General features: G+C 39.6%; 1 protein-coding gene across 1 annotated transcript; it reads left to right on the plus strand.

The window, feature by feature from the left end:
• Positions 1-1,656: 1,656 nt before the first annotated feature.
• On the plus strand, positions 1,657-21,397 carry LOC140953248 (uncharacterized). The gene is made up of 16 exons (XM_073402748.1): positions 1,657-1,744; positions 3,606-8,075; positions 9,036-9,206; positions 9,832-10,014; positions 10,703-11,293; positions 11,704-11,937; positions 12,234-12,467; positions 13,046-13,261; positions 14,145-14,417; positions 14,773-14,946; positions 15,532-15,699; positions 15,862-16,017; positions 16,388-16,549; positions 16,940-17,098; positions 18,456-18,963; positions 19,831-21,397. Exons 1-16 carry the CDS (start codon positions 1,657-1,659, stop codon positions 19,925-19,927), a joined length of 7,884 nt encoding a protein of 2,627 aa, XP_073258849.1. The 3' UTR covers positions 19,928-21,397.
• The last annotated feature ends 197 nt before the right edge of the window (positions 21,398-21,594 follow it).

The following is a 21,594-nucleotide window of genomic DNA, read 5'->3' on the forward strand; positions in this document are numbered from 1 at the left end:
AGTTTGTGTAGTTGAGTCTAAATTATCCCGAAGACGGCTCGCTTTTGCCCTTAGAACACGCTTGTACTTCAACTCTACTAGCTAAAGTAATGAAAACTCGGAGTAAAGGTAACGTATTCTCTGAATAAATAAGACCCAATTTCACTCCGAGCCAAGAAAAACAGGTAGCGGTGGGTCACTTCACTGATGCGCTTAATCATGAATGAATTTACAAGCCGCCTGTCGCGCTACCTTTGTTTTGATTGGTTGAACCTGACCTCTGGTGTAATCTACAACACTTGATCACAAGAGAGAGCTTAAATCATTAACAAGTTGGAAAGAAGGAAAGAACTTAATGTCGTAAAAAAAATCTTAAACTTGAGAAAAAGCTGATTATTTTCACCTAAGTCATATCAATAGGATTCTAGGCGTCCTTAGGAATCCGAAAAGATCACTTATTTGAAGTTTGCTGAGTCTACGAGGATGACATATACATAAGAGGAATTTCAGGTAATGTTCAACTAAACAGTACGTTACATATACTTACAATTTATTTTTTTTGTTTAGTGATATAACAATGTGAGATTGCGAAGTTTAGTTATCACACTGTGCCAAGTATTAATCATTGTTAAAAATGTTCACAAAAACATCCCAGCCGCGGTGCTAATGAAATAACTGACATAACCGTTGGGGTACTTGTCGGTACTTGATCTTCAAAAACAGGTAAACTCTCCCCGACTATCGAAAGACCTGCATCCTCTCCATATAAGTCAGATTTTAACAACAAAATTTTCTAATTGCAATGACATCTTTTTCAAAAGTAATAAAGCAAAATTATTTAGTAGAAACGGGGCTTAAAACACGTCAATATTGTTTGGTAGAACTATAACAGAAAAAAAAAAACAATATCCTCTAAAAAAAGTGTCATTTCAAGAAGTCATTTAGTGCCTGCACCGGCAGCTCATATTGACGCCGCAAAGGTTTGTACCACACGTATTGCAAGACCGCAAAAACATGACCTATCTTGAGTCAGCTCACTCAGTGTTCTCAAAACAGAAAACCATATCGTTTCACTACCATTTTTAAATTCATATCTCGTTGTCAGAGGTGATGTACAAACAATGTTGATCTGTCTAAAAAGAAAAACATCGCGAACTCAGAGTAGTAGACGAAAGCACTACTTAAGGCCTAGACCCGAACCTATTTATCACGTACCGCGTTAGCTACGTTTTTCAACTGGAAAGATTTGACCGATTTCTATGATTTTTGACATCTTCAATGAAGAACAGCTAAACTTTTAGAAAATGTTATTTATTGTCTTGTAGGAATGAAAACTAAGTATTTTTAACTATAAAACACATTCGCAGTGCCATAAACAACAGGCAAGAACTTACCAAGAAACTGTAGTTAACTACACTTTCCGATTTAATCTACTGCCTCTTATTTCGATAGAGGAACTGAGCTAATAGTTATATACAATATATGAATTGCTACAACAAAAAGTGGCCGAGTCCGACCTGAGTCAGTGAAACACCTACTTAGAGATCACCGCATGACACAAAAAAGGATTTCAAGTTTATGATGATATATCTCAAGGGACTTAAATCATTTTGGTCATTTAAGCGCAAATTTTTGTTCTTAGTTTCAGCTTGCCATGGAATTTGTTGATAAATGACAATGTGGAGGACAGCATTTGCAATTATCGAATTCACTTGGTTTTTGACATACGCGACATGTGTTTCCCTTGTTGAACCAGGGAGTTCTGGTGAGTTTGAAGTATATTCTTAACTTTAATTGTGATCAATCTGTTCAGCCTTCACAAATAGAAGTGGTGTGAGAAACCATACTTAGGAAAATGGATGGATTGAAAAATTGCGCGCACGTCTGGAAAAATCTTGGCTAGACCCGTAAAGGAAGAGTACCAGGCTTATTAATCATCGCATTCGATATTCAGACTGATATAAATACCTCTTATTAGCCGAGTTTTCGGTCCGTACTGTAAATTACGGACCGAGTTTTTTCCCATCGATTTTATATGGCTTCTTCCTGTTCGGGGGACCGGAAACAAGTGCAGGACGCACGATTTGACAGTCATTTGACAGCTGTCAAAAAAGAAAGTTTTTATTGGCGCACGAAAACAGTAGCACATAACAAAGGCTTTCCGAGAAAGTAAAAACAAACTCGCCATGTTAAAAAGGTTTATTCGGTCAAAACTAAGAGCACTGTAAGTTTTAGCTCTTTAATGTAACGCTGGAGCATTTTGGAAACCGGACAATGTGTCTGTTTAGAAGTTTTTTCCATCTTTCCTCCTTGTGAGAAAACACTTCAAAAGGCAAGGAAGCTTTTTAAGGTTAGTTTGTTGTCATTGTCGAAGGATTCGCTCGTTAATTGTTTTTGGGAAAACCTCTCTTTCTGCCAGTTCATTCTCGTCTTCAAATGTGATCTGCGTTAAAATTTTCAAACACGGACTAGAATTCTCTTCCTTTGTAAGGTTACGATTCAGTTTCTACAACAGCTTCGTTCTCATTAAAACAAAGCTACGTTAAAATTTGGAAAGGCAAAGTCAACATCCCAGTCCTCAGCGTTTACATACATATTTCAAAGTTTATTCGGTGTAAACTAAGAGCACTGTAAGTATTCACTCGTTAATGTGACGCTGGAGTCTTTTGAAAACTGGACATTATTGTGTCTGGCTCGAATTTGCTCGAACTTTCTTTCGTTGGTCTTTGAAAAAACACTGCAAATGACAAAGAAGCTTGTCAAGATGATTGGTGCAGGTATGTTTGTTATCATATTTGTTGAAGGAATTACTCATTTCCTCTTAGGCAAAACATCTCGAATCTCTGCCAGTCGATTTTCGTCTTCTCAACTGTGTACTACGATAAAATTTTCAAACACTGACTAGAATCCTCTTCGATACGATTACGAGTTAGTTTATTCTTCATCGCCTTCGTTCACAAATAAACAGAGTTAAAATGTTGAAGGCCAAACTCAACATCCAAGTCCTTAAGGTTGACAGGCGTCTTATAACTTTATTTTAACATTTTTTCCGAGGTAAAGAGATTTAGACCTCCGAAATGAGCATTTTCTTTAAAAATTTTGGTCCGTATAGCAAGTTACGGACCGCGAATTGACCAATCGCATGGCGAAAACAGACTCAGCCATATAATAACAATAGTTACTTACTAGAGTGGTTTGCTGTTAGCAAAATTTTGAAATACCTTTATATATGTGAATATAAGACAACCTGAAATACGCCAGCCTTATTACAGGGTCTTGTGCTTGGTGTTTTTACTAACTTCAGTACTCATGCTGAGTCAAGAAACTAGAGCTACAAAATGCCTACATTTCACTAAGTTTAATATAAACTAGACACAATGTGAGTTTACATCATTTTTGGAGGGCAGGAAAAGTGAAGAAAAGGAAGTGAAAATTCTTTATAAGAAATGTGACGTGGCTCTGACTCGGGTTTTAGGAGGGTGTAAACTTAGTGCACTAGCAGGACGTGCGTGTTTTAAAGTTTTGTTGTAGATAGATCTTATATTTCTTTGAGAAACGAGATTAACAATGTCACCATGAATATTTTGATTTTTGCATATATCTATCATTTATTATCACATATACAGGCATCACTTTAGGAAAGCCCTTGATAGCTGTGACGGACGATCAAGATGTGAAAAGGATCCAGAAAAACGTAAGAAGAGGTAACAGGAAAGCGATAAAGGCTGCCAAGTCTATCCTGATACAGAATAGTCCCTTGAGTGACAATCATTTTGTTGGGGTATTGAAAGACACCGAATCCAAGGAGAATAACTTTCAAGGGAACGATGCCGATAATAAAGGATATGTTGACGCAAGTCCCGAGGTAGATGTATTGACACCTTCAGCACTTGAAGAAAACGTTTATGGTGAACTGGAAAATCAAGAGGCCAAGAATTATAGCTTCCATGTTGAAAAGGATGACTCTGGAGGGGATATTCTTCTTGGCCCTACTACTCTAGAAAATAAAGAGATAAAACTCGAAAACGCAAGTTTGACCCAGAAACTGACCTCTTCAGAAAAGCAAAATTTACACAAGAACGTTCGGCCAGTTAAAGAGCAATTACTGAAAGACCCACTCGCTAAAGTTTCATATTTATTCAGCCAAGAAGCCAGTGGGCAAAATTCATCGCGGAAAGCTCCATATAAAATAACAAGCGCAACAAACAAAATTGATAATTCAGCTGATAATGGACAAAATTTCACGAAAAATCATAATTGGGGAAAGATTCCTGCAAGTAATTCAACTTTCGTTGGAAAAATGGCTGTTTCTAGTTCATTGCCTAACATCAATACCGGAACGACTCTTATTAAAAGAGAAAGGAATATTTCAAACGATAAACTTACTGAAAATAATCAGAAGGCTTTCAATAACACACAATCATCTGAGGGAAGACTTGACAATTCTATGCAAGGGTCGGCAAACGCTCAGCTTCCAGAACTTATCGAAAATGTCATAGAGCGTCTTGGTGACGAGGGGAGCAGGTTTGTTTCAATGCAACTAGCTAAACACCCAACAGTAAAGAACATTTGGGCAAACGCAATAGCACTGGCTCTTTTAAAGCAAAGTGATAAAATTTCACATCTTGATTTTGGACAAGCCTCAAACAACTCCTTGAAAGTTCTTCCGAAAGTTGACTCGACAAAAGTTAAATCAACTGATACTTTGCTGCAGACGAACGTCAACGGTGAGCCCATAAGAAAGCCGGGTGACGGATTTTCGTATAGTTCTCATGGTGCAAACCATATGGAGGAACCTGCACATACTTTGGGCATTACTAATAAAACGTTTACATTTACTGTAATGAACACATCTAAGGTGGCAAAGGAATTGAACAGTAGCACACCCGCTTCTTCTTCGAAACTGGATGTTGCCGGTCAAAAAGTCCAAGACAGCGCTAAACCAGGCACACAAGACGAGATAGCAAAGAAACCTATACATCAGGCAGGCCATATTGGAGTTATAAGACATAGTTTCAATTTAAGTCATCGGCCTTTACTTGAATTCGACAAGGTCGGGCGACTTAAAGGCCAAAATTCCACTGAAGCCAGCAAAGAACAGGTTTTAGATAAAGGGCAACTTTTGACACCATACGGAAACGCACTGGTTTCCAACCTAAACAATACTATTCCTCTTCAGGGAATTATGGAGGAAAAACAAAGTATGGGTGGCAAACAACTTCAAACATCAAGCGCAAGTAAGACCGTCGCCTACGAAGGAAGCAATGAGCAAGTGGGAGAAAATGCTAAAGAGGAATCTGCTGAGGATAAAAAATTAAATGATGAAACAATGCTGGGATCAATGACAAATAACGTCCCTTCACAAGAATATCAAAATCAAGAAATAGATGGCCGTTTTCTTTTCAATAACATCACCAAGTTAGATCCTGATGAAGCCAAATATTTACAGCTAAATATGATGGGGGACTCCATGGTGAATAGACAGTTCTCGGTTTCTGCAGCCAGCCCATACAATGGTATGCAAGAGGAAGATGAAAAAGAAGCAAGTTATCTTGAACACCAAATAAACGATGTTGGTCACATTGTGGGACAAGTCTTACCCAAACCTAAAACAACAGTTTCAGATTTAGATACCGGGGAAGCAAATTACGTTACAGGTCAACTTCTAGATAATCGACTTGGAAAAGCCGAAGTTGCCGAGTCGTTTGCGCGAGATAACAGTTTGATTAAGGAAGAGGAAAAACAGAATTCGAAAATTATGGCTTCTGTCCAACAAGCGGACGTTCAGCATCAAACCAACCCTGTCTTCGTTAGTCCTGACGGGAGAAATGGAAATATGGAAACCATTTCTGAATCAACTAGTTCACCTTTTGAGAGGCTGCAAAGCGACAAGTATGAAACACCGGTGGAATCCAACCTTGAGGATCAGATGCTCTTAAGTCCTAAAACTGTCTCCGATATTTCAGCCGTAGATCTTGCCCCTATGCGCAGCCTTGTTAATTTTGACAGCTTAACTGGCACGAATAAACCGTCCTCGTCATTTAGTTATGATTTACACAATGACGGAAATAATCAGAAGGAAGCAATAAATGAAGGCGACGAAGAAGAGTTTATGACACCATATGGAATGAACTCATTACCAGACCACTTGGCACAGTTAAAAAAGAAAGAGAAAATAGCGAAAACGTATTCTTCCAAACACAAGGAGAGGAAATATAGAAGAAAAGCAAATTTAAAGCAGTTGCCTTCGTTCCTGAGGAAATTAAACCTCCCCAGAAAGCTACAGCTTAGCGATTCCTTGGCAGTCAAACCGACAAAGTCACGCAGTCAACCAGGGACTCGTGACTCCGAGATAAGTCCAACTTCTGTTATATTTGGATTGACAGCAAATGAAATGAAAGAGATTGAAAAACACTTGGCTCATGGTTCAAACAGAGCTGAAGCAGAAACGTCTGGTAACGTTCAAGAGTTGTCACCTGAGACAGTGGCTTACTACGAGGTCAAGCCAAACGACGAAGAACAAAAAAAGAAGGAAAGGTCACTATTACAATTTATGGATAAACCGCTAAAAGTGAAGAGACTAAAAACGGAAAGGAAACAGCTTAGTCAAAATAGAATTGCCTCTAAAGCAATACAAGAAAGAAAAAATGTTACGCCATCTAGAAAAGGAAAGGTATCCCATATTTTGTCGTCAGTCCATAAAAGAAAAAAGGCCAAAGATAACTCAAACGTTAGAAGAGATCTGGAGTCCTGGGAGGGCCACACGGACGTGCTTAACAGTGACTTGGAACAATTACGAGATCTGAGTCCAAAAGTGCAGGAAGATATTTCAAAAGTTATCTTGAAGGACTACGAAGGAGATCAAAGAAATGTCAAAGGATTGGAGTCATTTCCATGTGACGAACAAGACCCTAGTTATGCATTCGAGCGTTCGTTCAAAAATGAGAAACAATCAGCAGGTAAAGGTGATTACAAGGGTTACAGGAACACACAGCGGCGATTAGACGTCAAAAGGAGTCCGGAAAAAATGGGGAATGAAATAAGTAAAAAGGAATTCCAGAAAAAGGGTACCCTTTCTCACGGTAGTAAGTTAAGCGACGCCACAATGGCCGAACCTATTGTCATGAAAGAGAACAAACTTCTTAATGGAGACGTTGTATCATTGGATGATGTAGGACACTTGGATGCTCAAGGTTTAATCCTTGAAACGCTGCGAAAAGAAAGTGAAGGTGACCTGAATTATGTAAATTCCGTTCAAGGGGACGATGTAAGCAGAATTAAAAACATGTTTCAGAAAGTAGGTGTCGAAATCGGTGTAAAACGACATACAGGCGCACATCGAAAGAAGCCCAACAAGGCATTCCATTCAAGGAAGAAAATATTACCAGAGAAAAGAGATTTGGGAGAATTCAGCACTGAATTTAACGATGGTACGTTTCGAAGCCCTGAATTTGAGAAGCAGTTGTCTCGCGCCTTGATACAAGAAAGACAACATGATTTGACCTACTTGGGTGCAGTGCAGGCAGTGGATGATCCTGTATTGAACAAGATGATGGATCATCCGGAAGAGCCAATCAGTTCAAGAACCATTCTACAAAACCAATTCAAGAGTGTGTTTCCGAAAGACGATAGTAGTGACGACGGGTCTCTTGAAAAAAGTCAAGAGAGACTGAGAGAGTTTATTCACAGTTCTAGTCGCCAGGATGAAGAATTTGATGCAATGAAACAACGCACGGCAGACAGTATCAAAGACAGTGTTTTTCGTGATTTGACCCCTGAAGGCAAAGTCTTGAATTCTGATTACAAGGAATTGACAAATTTTGGTACTGACGACCAAAATCAGCTCGCATCAGTGCTACGAAGTGTGAACAGCGGTGACCAAAACGATTTAAAAGAGTTGGAAAAGATTGACAGCGCTGATGAAAAAGAAGTGGAAAGTCTTTTCAGGCCAATGGCGGGGACATTTAAAAGGTCTATTGATGAGAAGCCAGGCATTGCGAGGGAAGGAGCGATAGAAACCATTGCAGACCTTCCGGATCACGGTTCTAAGGAAAAGAACATAGTAAATAATATTGCAAGTGATTTTAGCAAGAATGGTAAGAACAACTCAAAGAACTGACTCTTTCTTCAATTACTTTCAAGACTGCAAATTTGAAATGGAAGAAAGAATGAGTGAGATCTACAGTCAGCAAACAATAAAAACGTTTTTTAAGCACAAAACGTCAAAACGTTTAGAAAATAAACAGAATATTGGTAAAGTAATGTGTTAATAAATAGACATATTAAATTGTGAAAACAGAACACTGCCATGCTGATCGTACTACGTGAAAATTAACTGTGCAAGACACCGAGAACTCAAACCATAGACAGCTGTTTCGCTATCATTGTAGCTCATCAGTATGGCGTAACAGACAGAGAAAGGAGCTCTGTTGGAAAATAACCCCGTACACTCTGATTTAAGCTCTAACCTAGAACTCTCAACACCCACAGAATCACGCCATATCACGTACATCCTAAAGGACAAGAGTCCAAGTGTCAAGTTGTTGTCTCGCAAAGAAAATATAAAGGATTGACCAAAGCCAACCTCAAAAACATGGACAAAACTAAGCAAAATTACATTATATCAGATCTATAAGATAGATCTACGGTCCCAACATACATACAGTATTCTGTCTTCAGAATTTGTTATGTGTACTTGTTATTTTTGCTGGTCAGGTCTTAATAGACTTTGTTCTTCGGCATATTCGTTTGCAGTCCTTTCTGGTTAATAAATAGTTGAGCTTTTACAGATTTCTCTGTTCTTCCGTGATTAATATTTATCGGTGTCATTCTTCGTTTATTGTAATATATCAGACAGGTCAACATTATTTAAATTCAGTTTTGAAGATTTTTATCGGTACGTGTTGAACAATACCTTCTTAAATTACTAGAATAACCCCTGTTTGATTTGTTATGGTTTAGATGGATTAAAATTCTCAGAGTAAGCTAATCACATCGCGCAGAACTTTTCTTATCACAAAGGTATCATCTGACTGTGGTCATTTACATTTGCTTAGATTCAAACTTAATGTGGAGTGCATGGTCAAAGTGTTCAAAGACTTGTGGGAACGGGAGCATGAAGACACGCTCGAGATATTGCATTGAAAAATCATCATCAGACAGTTTTGTAAAATGCCCAGGATGGAACCACCAGATGGTACCCTGCGATGTCCCCAAAAACTGCCCAAGTAAGGTTTTCCACTGAAATAAACTCAAAGATCCCGTACCCTCTCACTTAAGCAACGAATTAACTATCATGGATTTATATTACAGACTAAGATTGTGACTTGAAGCAGTAAATCAAGAATTAATTGTTAACACTGAATAAAGCAATACTGAAATCGTTGAGATGCTCGTTCTTCTACTGGCTGTAGTTTATAAGTGACGTAATCTCGTGATATGTTACTTGCATGTGGAACAGGCACTTGGCAATTAAGAGGAAATTGGTAACGTTCGTTACGCATTTTGCTAAACTTGCTCAAAGAGAAATGAGCAATGAAAATTTTTATCAAGTGGCTTCGAAAGGGCACTGAAAGGCCATTTTAAATTGTATTGACGAACTTGGGAAACAGCCCATACACCTACCCCTCCCCTAACCCAACATTTTGCCTTAATTGAGAATTTAGTATCAACAGTGGGTTACAGGAGGGGTTGGTGGGAAGCTGCCCACCTTCCCCTCCCCTAACCTAAAATTAACCCTCAGCAAGAAGCTAGGGTTAACACAGGGTAAGGGAGGGGCAGGTTGGCAATTTTACTAAAAACTAACATTTTACTTTTTATAATTGACGATTTGGTGTTGTTTGATTGTCGTAGTTAACGGTGGCTTTACCAAGTGGACGGAGTGGTCTGCATGCTCGGAGACCTGCGGTCCTAAAGCAGTACGCATGCGCATGCGTCTTTGCACGAACCCTCCTCCAGCTTACGGAGGGAAAGATTGTTCCGGTTGGAGATTTGAAGTTGAATATTGTAGATCCCAGGAATGTCCACATACTTCTGGTAAATAATTTTCTTAAAATTAGAAAAAGATATCTCAAAATTTTTCTTAAAATGCGGTAGGTTAAGAGCACGAAAGTTGCTTTCTTTCCTTATTGCCTTTAGCCTCAGGGCTACTTCTTCATAACCAGCGAGCATTGACCAAATTTGGGAAAAATAAATGTTTAGTAAACTGAAACACGGACTGACTGACGCCAGGAAAAGACAGTGATACGTCGGCTCAGTTCTTTTGGCAAGAAAATTGCAAAAAGTTCAGTTCATCAAAATAGCAAGATTATTGCCTCAAAGAAGGGAAAAATAAGCATAAAAACACCATTCAAAGGAAAACCACTACTTTTTGAAGAGTATCTGGAAGAAAAGCATCCGTTTATATCCTGAAATAGGAACAGGAAAATAGGAGTAAAATATTTTGAACGAATATTAAGAAGTGGTATTGATAGTGTATGTTAGGGTATCCAGTGAATGACGCTTTCCGCTGGTCAAATATTCCACCAATTGCATTATCCACCAGGTCCAGGACTGTACTTATAACTTGAGAGGCTTAAATATGGAGAATCAATGAGCCATGGCCTAAGCCCTTTAAAAGTGATAATTATGGCTAAAAATTGTTAAAATGGTTTTTATGACAAAGGACGAGAGGTATCAATTGTATTGTTAAAAGGGGAACTCGTCTAGTCATTTTCTTTAACAGCTACAGCAGCCTCAAAGACCACGAAGGTTTGGCCGGGTTTGCAAAAGTCAAAAACAAACAAACGGATCATTTTCAAAACTCTTTCTGCAACGCCTTTAATCGAGGGGATGGCAAGCAAGCAGCAAAGCGCTCCAACTAAAACCAGCGTCAACGAGGGGACTCCCTCCAGGTACAGTGGATTGGCAAGTGTCGAGCAGGATATGGGAGATGTGCAGTCACTTCTAAACATGCAGCAAAGTACTCCTAACTTTTCGAACATGCTCGGGTTTAAAGAGTTTATGGGACCACCACACGGGTCTGCCTTTTTACCAGGCTCTCTTCGACCAAACATGCTACCCGGTATGAGGACAATGCCACGAGGACCACAGGAAACCTACGAAAATGGTGGGAACACTATTCACTTGCAAGTTAGTAACGAGAATGTGGGGTTCACACCTTGGAGTGAGTGGACGAGTTGCAGTGCTTCATGTGGACGTGGAATTCGAACGCGAACGCGTTCATGTTTAAGCAGTTATAATGCAATGGGTGTCGACCGTTCGTGTCTAGGACCTACAGTACAGACCAGACGCTGTCGCATTCAAAGATGCCCAGGTAATTGGTTTTAACGAAAAAGTGCCTATTGGCGACTATTACTTTGAAAAAACATGCATACATTCCAATATCAAGGCCTCAACGGAGTAACGGCAAAGAGTAATAATGTAAATTTTGACGTAATTTTGGTAACGTTCTTCCTTTGGACTTGAAATCTTTAGTCGATGGTTCCAACGTTTGTTACTGCATGAGCATCGCTCTTCATAGTGCCTTCTTTTGATATGATCCTTTGGGTATCTCTGAGATAGAAAAATATCCCTTGCCCTGCGGGGGGATTCGTGGAAATAGGAGGAGATAGTTAAGGTCACCTACTTCGCCCAGCCCACAGATGCAACTTATTTGTGTATGAGTTAAAGGTTCGTTTTCACAGTCATTGACTCATTTTTGACCTAACTTTTTCTTATTTCAAGTGGACGGCCAGTTTACACCATGGAGTGACTGGTCTGAATGCTCCAAAACTTGTGGTTCTGATTCTTACCGGAAGCGCGAGAGAACTTGTACCAACCCTCCCCCGAGGTACGGTGGAGAAGACTGCGAGGGGAGATATGCGGAAAGGCAACACTGCCTGAAGTCTCCTTGCCTCCCTAAACTGGATTTTTATAATACGAGCAAAGTGTTTTACGAAGTTGTAAATTCAAGAAAAGGTTAGAACTCCATTACGGTTCGCATTTCCTAAGGGCTTAACTCCCTTTTACTCCTAAGACAGCTAACAGGTAACATTTTTGCTCCTAAATCGATGACGTTGTATATGGATGGCTCAAATTACTGTTATAAAAATCCGTTTTCTATCTAGGATGGGAAATACCCTGTCTCTCTGCTCTGTCTATTGGTACTTTTCATGGCTCACCCAACATCTTTGTATAAATATCTGTGTATTTTATTAACAAGCATGCTTGAACAAATGCCAACACCCATTTTCCTGGATCATTATGTTTTGTAGTTAAACCCACAAGAAATTCTACCGATGGATTCACTGAGTGGGGCCCGTGGTCTCCTTGTTCAAAAACCTGTGGTCCAAATGTACTGCGCGTGCGTAAACGATCCTGTTTTAACTCGAGCAGTCAGAGCTGCACTGGCTCCACATCAGAAGTTAAACCGTGTTTTCTTCCAAAATGTCCTGACGATCTCGCTTTGAGTGAAGATTTAGGGATTAATGGAAAGAGCTCGCATAACAGTGAGTGTAATTTTCTATTTAAATTGCGATTTATGCAAGATGGAATTGGAACTTAATTATTTCAGGCAGGTTCTCATTTGTCTCAAGTAGGATGCAACCATATTCTTTTTCCCATTAATTGTTTTACTGTGTGGAAGAGATAAACTGTGGGAGGGGATAAATTGAGCCTCAAAACATCTGCAACCTTCGAGGGTGAGTTCTACATGTTTGGTCGAAGAAATCTTTTTTCCCCATGATAAGAGAGTGAAAAAATTACCTCAACATACGTTTTGTTCCCGAAATGCTAAAATGGTCTCCGTACAATTCTGTTATTATATCATTTTCAGACATAGCCTTCGTGGCAGGCACCGGTTAGTTTTTTTTGGTTAGTTTTATATAGAGCGCGCGAGAGCCTGCTACGCAGGCTATTTTAGACGTTAGGAAAGTATTTACATATTCTCTGTCACTGCCACTACGTTTAGCTCCTCCGAATGTAAATACATCTCTAAACTGAATGATACCCACTGATCAGAAAAATTGCGATTGGAGGAAACTGACCGAACCTTAAAATGACATTAATACCGTTACTTTTGAGACAGTCTCTTTGAAGAATGAATTCGATTGGAGCCCTTGGTCCGAATGTTCTAAGACTTGTGGTAGTGGCTCTTACCGCAAACGCGAGAAGACGTGTTCGTTCTCTCTGATGGAAGATGGTGGAAAGCTGTGCATTGGTTCGAATATTGAAAAGATGCCGTGTAATGTCCCTTTATGTCCTGAGCAAGCAGTAGGCAGGCCTAACAATACCCTCATAAAAGGTGAGTGACCAAAAAAGAAAAAACGAAGCGTCTCTTTTCTACTGAAGGGGGGGATTTGTCAGAGAAAAACAATCACAACATCCTTAGTGAAGAATTTGATTTCTATAAATGCTTATCGGTTTCTCCCTTGGAAGGGAGAAGTCCGACGTTTTGTATTCCATCGAGTCTAGTAGTATTACTGTAGTGTAGTTATTCTCTTTACTAGAGTACTACATGGAAACTGTCGGGCAAAAATAACGTCAAGTTATAGTCGGCAAATTGAGTTTGCTTCCGCCTTTGAGACCGAATTGATTTGGGTCTCTCTTGTTTAGCTTGTTTATATCGCCCTGCCTTCCTAATTCTAGCATAATGTCGAACCCCCACGTGCGACCCCCTCCGATAAACGATACCTAGCCGATAAAAAGCACCAGAATCTTCGCTTACAAGCCCTGTAGTTAAGTTCTCGTAGACAACTGCGACCACTTTTTGTGGTCAAGGTTCTGTAATGTTCCATCGTTTCTTTCCTCTTGAGGTAAGAAACCACTTGACTCATGGTCTGACATCTACGTTTTCAGTATATACTAAACTGATCACAGTATGCGAACAATTTTTAGTACAACATGGAACTTCACACGTTGGTACTAAGAAATTGCTTTCAATAATTTTTTTCCAAACAGAAGATGTGTTTGGAATTCTTCTCGGAACAGACTCTCAGTTGTTCGATTCTTGTAAGCGACATCTAAATCTTCACATTTCGGATGGTCGCTTACAGGAGAGCCAGAAGTCGGAGATTATTATGATACTTCCGCTTTAAAGTTACTAGGCAATGACTTACTTACAGTTTTGTTCACAGTTCGTCTTTCCATTCATTATCTTTCACTAATATTTTCTCATTTTCTGACAGCTTTAAGTGACACATTAGATACATTGAACGAACCAGTCTCAATAGCAGCTAATTCAAATCCTCAACCATCTCAGCCTCCAATCACCGCATCAAATTCATCAGCGGTTAACTCATATTCAGATTCAGGCTATTCCGATTGGTCGCCTTGGTCAAAGTGTTCCGCCACGTGTTCGCCCAAAGCTGTGATGTCACGTGAACGAACCTGCAAAGTGAAGACGGGTTGTCAGGGACTGTACAAACAGACTAAGCCATGCCAGTTGGTCAAATGCCCAGGTACGTCTTCACCTTCCAAAACAGGAAATGAAATTGGTTGAAAAGGAATGTAACTATGCTAATTGTAATCTAAGTTGCGAAGCTGACTTGTAGTCGAGAATTTAATTCAGTACTTCTGTATTTATCAGTTAATTTACGTGAAACTTGGTCTCAGCTGGAATTTCTGATCGAGAAAAGCCAACATTATCTTTTCGTTGAAACATAAAATTAAAAACCCACAAGAAACAGAAGGTTATTCGCTCCCTTTCTAACAGACTTTACTCTTCGTGTATGACCTAAAGCGCCAAAAACTATTAGGTTCTTACTACCCGACATTTTTATGGTTGAACATGACCCCTTTGTGTTTTGTCGTCAGTGGATGGAGGATTAACTGGTTGGACAGCATGGTCAGCTTGTAGCAAAACCTGCAATACCAACGCGGTTAGTACCCGGCAGCGTTACTGTACTAATCCTCCCCCACAGGGTAATGGAAAAGACTGCGTGGGTCAGAGGATGCAAGCAAGACCATGCGCATCACAGAAATGTCCAGGTAAACGTAAGATATGATAGACAACATGTTTGCGAAGATTTTGTCTTTTTATTACTTTCTGTTATTGGTAAGCTGAACTCTTCAGTAATAAATGCTTTTCTTTAATGAAATTTGTGACGTTTAACAAAGTTACGGAGCTACATGCTTTAGTGTGGTACTAACGTTTTAGCGGACATATATATTAAAATGTCAGTTTATTTGGCGAATCGATCAGTTCAACTTAAGTAAACATTAACTTAAGATTGGAGTTTGTTGAGGCGAGCCCGGCCTTCTGCCAACCCCTCAAATTAATATAAATTAATTCATTTGGGGGGTAGGCAAATGGCCGGGCTCGCTTTAACAAACACCAGTCTCAACTTAATGTTTACATAAGTAGAACTGATCAATTCGACAAATACAGTGACATCTTTACACTCACCTGAAACTCATTTTCATTGTGATCCAAACCTGAAGATCATAATAAAAAGGCAATACTTTAGCACAATTTAAAAAATGGAAAAAATACACTCACCCTTAGACTAACGCAACTTAAAGGTGTAATGAGAGTAAAGATTTTGAAAAACTAATTCGCACTATACGTTGCAGTTGACGGTGGTTTGTCAGAGTGGTCCCCATGGTCTGTGTGTCGATACTGTGGGAAATCAAAAAGAAAAAGAAAACGGAAGTGTAACAACCCACCACCAGCAAATGGGGGAAAACCGTGCGCAGGGCCACTTGTTCAGGAGATGAAATGCCCTAGGAAACATTGTAAATGTAAGTCACGTTTACTACGGCCTGGTTTACACATACGGTACAAGAATAAGTTCAAGCGGCATGACGCATCATTAGAATTTTTTTACTAGCTATAGGTTTCATATGGAGAATTATTTTTGAACGATAGTTTACTAACCAGTTGTCGGTTGGCCCTTGTTTCAGCAACACTGGGATTTGGTCCGTGGTCTTCATTTAGTAGATGCTCCCATTCGTGTGGTGGCGGAGTGAAAAAAAGAAGACGCAGATGTCGAAAACCTTCACACGGCTGCCACGGACCACGCGTTCAAAGGAAACGATGCAACGAACACAGTTGTCCAGGTGAGTGTACATTTTTTCTCCAACACCAAACCACTTGACGGGTAAAATACTGCAGCCCAACCTTCATCCTAAAAGAGGATACTCCTTGAATAGAACGAGTGGTAAGTTTTAACTGGAGGTGGACTTGCATGGCCGGCCTTAGTGGAGACGTTATTTTGGCAGTTTGCGATCCTTTTTAGTTGGCTTTGTGGATAGGTGACTGTTTTTTTAGTAGTGGCGTTAGATGGCCCTTGTTAAGAGTTTTTTGGTAGTTTGGAGCGCCCTTTAGCGATTAATTGATAATTATGGAGTGTTGCGGAAATCGAGCGGAATTTCGTTCATTTAACAAGTATATTGCGAATTCCAGTGATTTTTTTCTTTTTAACCTCAGACGAGAACTTCCTCATTCGGAAGGACCCAGTTGAAATGTGCGGCTATCATCCTTGCAAGGTGGCCAAATGTTTAACCACTCCCACAACCATGTGCGTAAGCGACTCCGAATGCAAACCAGTTTTCTTTAACACGAATGGAAGAATTATCGAGTCATGCAAAGGTAAGAGTTTAAAACTTTCTATGGACACTCTGGTCATGACTTATTTTGACAGACTGGTTGTTAAGATTTTGTTCTTTGAACCTAGATATAGAAGTTGTATTTCCAAACATTCTGTAGCAAGGTCCGCCTTTCCGGACGTCTTTATTTGCAGCATAATTCCTGATGCCACGTAGATCTATCTTTTCATGTTGTTTATTTTCGGCTGGGCGCGCGGGTTGGACAACTCTTTGAAATAAAATGGAGCATTGGTTTAAATTTTTTATGAATAAAAACTACATTCTCGTCAACCCTGTTTGGTTGTAGATCAGAAATTCCACTTCAAGGCTTACGCCTAGAAGAGATCGATTAACGAACTAGGCAAAACAAAATATACATTTTTCATTATTGCAGGAGATGCAGTTGTGCTTTCTGTTCCTCCAGAACAAGTTTGTCATTTCAACCCCTGTGAAAAATCTGCTTGTTTCACGAATGAAGCGGAGCGCTGTGTAGTGTCCTATAAGTGCAAGCCTATCTTTTTTGGTGCAGACGGAGAAAGAGCTTACTGCAGAGGTAAAAGATATGTTAAATAACTATTAGGCTGTGTTTACATTTAGTGCCCACTCACTCGTGCCTGCATGGGTACTATAGCACAAAATGGTGTTGTGCTCACACCGTGGGTGCCCGATATGTAACTGTGTTTGCTCCATATCACCCTGTCAGACACCATTTTGAAACGTGAGTGAGAAGGAAGTTAGGAGTATGAAAATAGTATACAAGGTCTCGACTTTGTACACGAGCGTCGGGCGTGGGTACCATAAAAAGAGTGTTCTAGGTATTGGGCCGATTGGTACCCAGCTATTACCGTACTCGGGCACAAAGTAAACCCTCCACCTTTTTTGCCAGCATAGTTCATTATCATTTTTGTACCACTCAGCGACTTTCTTCTTTAAACTAACAGGCATCTTAACAGTACCCGCCACTACGATATGCGGCTTCGACCCATGCTTTGAAAAGGCATGTAAAGTTGACTTGACAGCTCATTGTGTCGCTGACGCTCAGTGTAAACCGACCTTTATTACCAATACTGAACGAATACTGGACGAATGCGTAGGTAAATAACAAGCATTAATACACTGGCAAAGTTGTACAAAGATGAAAAAGAATAAAACATCAAACTGGGCCCGAACCGTTGCTTTACATAAGTCATCATCGACTCATTTTATTCCGCCTGATCGCGTGATGAAAACTGACGGTAAAACAGCTTTCAGTGCAATTTGGTTCACAAAATAAAGTCGACTAGAGCGAGCGATAAAATTGAATTAAAATGGACAGGAAACTAAAATGTCTTTCTGTATTACATATAATGCTGGAAAAACAGCTTTGGAAACGGTTTGAAACTGTTAATTCGGAGGCAAATATGCCTAGGTGTGCACTCGATTTATAGACACATTTGATCAATACGCACCCTGTTCTGGCAAGTTCAACTCTATAATTTGATTATAAGAAATATTCTTACATTTTCCGTCAAAATAACGTTTTATCAATAACGAATAATAAGGCACTCCTTGATCTCTAGCCTCCTTCAAGTTAGAAATAAGCAACTGCAAATTCTTGTTGACAAATAAAAAGAGAAAAACCTACTGAACAATAATTATAATAGACGGAACAAGGTAGCTTTGGCGGTTTGATGCAAACTAACATCTCTGAACCTCCACTGGACAATTAACTCACACCCAGAAGTTCTTCCGGGAAGTCCTTTTGCGCCTAGTACCGCCTTCATCTATAAGATAACCTAGTAGTAGAGTAATACGTTAAAACTCTTACATGGGGGAGTGCGAAGTGCAGTCATCTTATCAGTGCTTGTGAAACACGAGCTGGGTGCTAGCAGGACCATTGGACTAATACACTTTTACTGTTCACTTTAAAGAAGACGATGATGAAGATGACTCGAAAGATGACTCAGACAATGATGATATCCCGGATGTAGAAGACGTGTCAGAAAAAGAAAATTACGACGATGAAGATGACGACAACAAGGACGATGTCCACGAAGATCATGATAATGACGACGACGATGAAAGCTATGATGATGATGATGATAGTGATAATGATGGCGATGATGAAAAAATAAGCCATGGGCATGGACGTAAAAAACATAAATTACACAAAAGTAGCCACGAGGACGAGGAAGATGATGTCGATGATGAAGATGCAGTCTCAAAGCAAGACGTACCCAGATTAATGAAGGATAGAAGTCACGATAACAAGGACAATAAAACTGATGAAAATAGGGCAGTTCATTTAAAAGATGAGTCATTTCATAAAGGCATGATCAACGGGATGGCCTCTGAGATATCATTTGTGTCAAAGCACGGCCCTGCCAAGTTTTACTGGATAAAGCCTGGTAACAAGGGCTCAAAAAACAAAACAGAACTGTAAGTACTCTTCGTTAATATGTAGCTCGTGCAATAACCCCTCGCGGAGGACTCCCATGAACAAGTGACAGCGATGCTGGTCGTCTCCCGCAGGGGTGTAAATTGTAGAGTTTGGTCTCATTTAGGGTGTTTGGGACCAAGAGTCACTATATTTGCCTATTCAGGTATCGCTTAGGGTTCTGCATAAAGACATTTACAAAAAATGCCGCGATGTTTGTTTTAGTATGGTCTCCTTTGCGGGTCAGTTTAAGCTTGAGCCACACTGACATTGGTTTCCCTCAGAGGTTCCATTTTCCGACTAGCATCCCCGTCACTTTTATATGGGGTTCCCCGGGGGATCACCCAGTCACTAGCTGTATCTACATGAAGCTAGACAATATGGAAGATTCACTTATAGAAATTTTTCGCTGATGGAGTACATTTTAATCCTTTCTTTTCCTACAGATCTAAATCCTTCACCCGAGTTTCCGAATCCAGAACAGCTGCACTGAAAAACGTTCTGTGATAAATTCGCACAATATATTCTATTTCTATACCTGCGAATATAAATATGGGATTTTGTAGTCATCTCAATGGCTTAAAAAAGGAATACTTTGTCACGATAATCACTAATTAATAATCATTATACATGACAGTATAAGCCCTCTCTACAGTTACGCCTTTTCTCTCACTACACACCGAGTTCTCATCCAAGTTAGCACGTTTGCAAACAACGACGTTTATTGCTGCTCACGGATTCAAAGCTCGCTGCCCGGGTGCATAGGTTACGCGAGGATTAATTTTGAAGAAAAAAAATAGACTGCTCTCAGTCTAACCTGAAGTCATTTTTGAGACTGAATTATTTATACTGTTTATTGTTATTTGCAGGCTCTTAATAGAAGCCAATGGAAGTAGAAAGTCATCAGTTCTGTCCGCACCAAGAAAAGTCAGATTAAAACCAAGCCAAAAGTTGAGGCAATCTTAGGACATGCCTGAAGTGAGGACATCACAGCTTTGCACTGGCGGCCATCTATTGATTTAAACAACGGTAATTTCAGGAGTTGGAAAGTAGGCGTTGTAGTATAACTTAGACAGGCAGGGGCGTAGCCAGCCAGGATTCTCTCCAGAGGTACACAAAATTCAGTTTTCAAATTTCCCAGCTCCCTTCCCTAAGTCCCAAATTTATTACCCCTTGATGAAAGGTGAGGTTAAACTACAAGCCAAAGCGTTTTTACTGTCTATGAAATGACATTAGTAAGTCGCAGATTTCTTTGACGACTTTTTGGGTTTATCATCAATCGCTTTAGTGGTTAAGTATCTCAGTCTTTTATTTACAATTGACTGATTTGTTTGTTTGCCACATTGTCTTTGACTGACAAAAGCACTCTACGTTGATGTAATCTTTTAACCAGTTTATTCGATTTTTTTTACACTCGACTGGCTTTCGTGATCAGGTACGCACGTGCGCACCGTGCATACTGGTAGCTACGCCCGTAATAATAATAATAACCTAACATACAATAACTTAATTAAAGTAATTTTGGTGACTGACGTTGTTTAGTTTAGTCTAAGGAACGATCCATTCAAAAACTTGACCAATCTAGCCACCTTAACTACAAGTTTGGTAGTTAACGCATAAGCAAGCTCTCGACGTTTTGAACTTCACTTAAGTGTCCGTCTTAGGGGAGTTTCTACTTTATGGACAGTCGAGGAAAATGAATACCAACACAGGAGCGAATATCTCCATGAATCCGTTTTCGCTGGGGAGCTGTCAGATCGACAGCGAGGCTTGACTGTGGTACGTAGTCCGAGATACGCAAAAGTTATTTTTCTTGGCAATATATGATAGTGCAAATGTGCATATATAGCGTAGAGGATGGAGACAAATGTTGAAAATCACTAGTTTTACACTATAGCTAGGAGTTGATCCATTTGTATAGGTTTTTAACAAGCTAATGTAAGCTCTCTTAACGACGACAGGTAAATCAATTAATAGCACTCTAACCGGCACTTTCGACAGTATGATCTCTCATGAAAGTAAATGAAGGAATGAGTTTAAATGGAATAATAATAAGTAAGACTGAAATGAAAATAAAAGTAGTTCGAATATGATCCAGTCAATATTTGGTTACAAACAATTTTTGAGAGCATGGGCAGATCTCCCTCTGTTCGGCCCAAGAACAGAAGGTGGTCTGCTTGTGTTGAGAGCAACTTTTTCAGATTTTAAAGCAACTTGTATGGAAAACTTCAGAACCCAACCTAGATATTTCTAATACATTGCTGAGAAGAATATTGTGTTGTATATAGTCTCTAGAGGTTAATGATAGGTTCTTATTATGGCACCCTTTAAGACATTTCCTACTTTGTAAGAAGAATGATGTATCTGACAACCCTACAGTCGAACTGTAACGCATAGTACCTTTAAATAAAAATGTTTTCAAACTAACATTTCGAAAGCCTCCAATCCATTTAATATAGAATTACATTAACCATTTTTTTTCAATTTAAAGCCTTCCATTTCGCTTTGCAGAAGCTAGGTTTGTAACCAAGTATACAATCAAGTTTAGAAACCCAGTCGAATAGAACGAGGATGTTGAAGTCTACGATTCTATGTTATAATGATAGAAAAGATACCAATTTGTCTATAACGTC

Source organism: Porites lutea, chromosome 11 (assembly GCF_958299795.1).
Source record: "Porites lutea chromosome 11, jaPorLute2.1, whole genome shotgun sequence".
NCBI lineage: Eukaryota > Metazoa > Cnidaria > Anthozoa > Scleractinia > Poritidae > Porites > Porites lutea.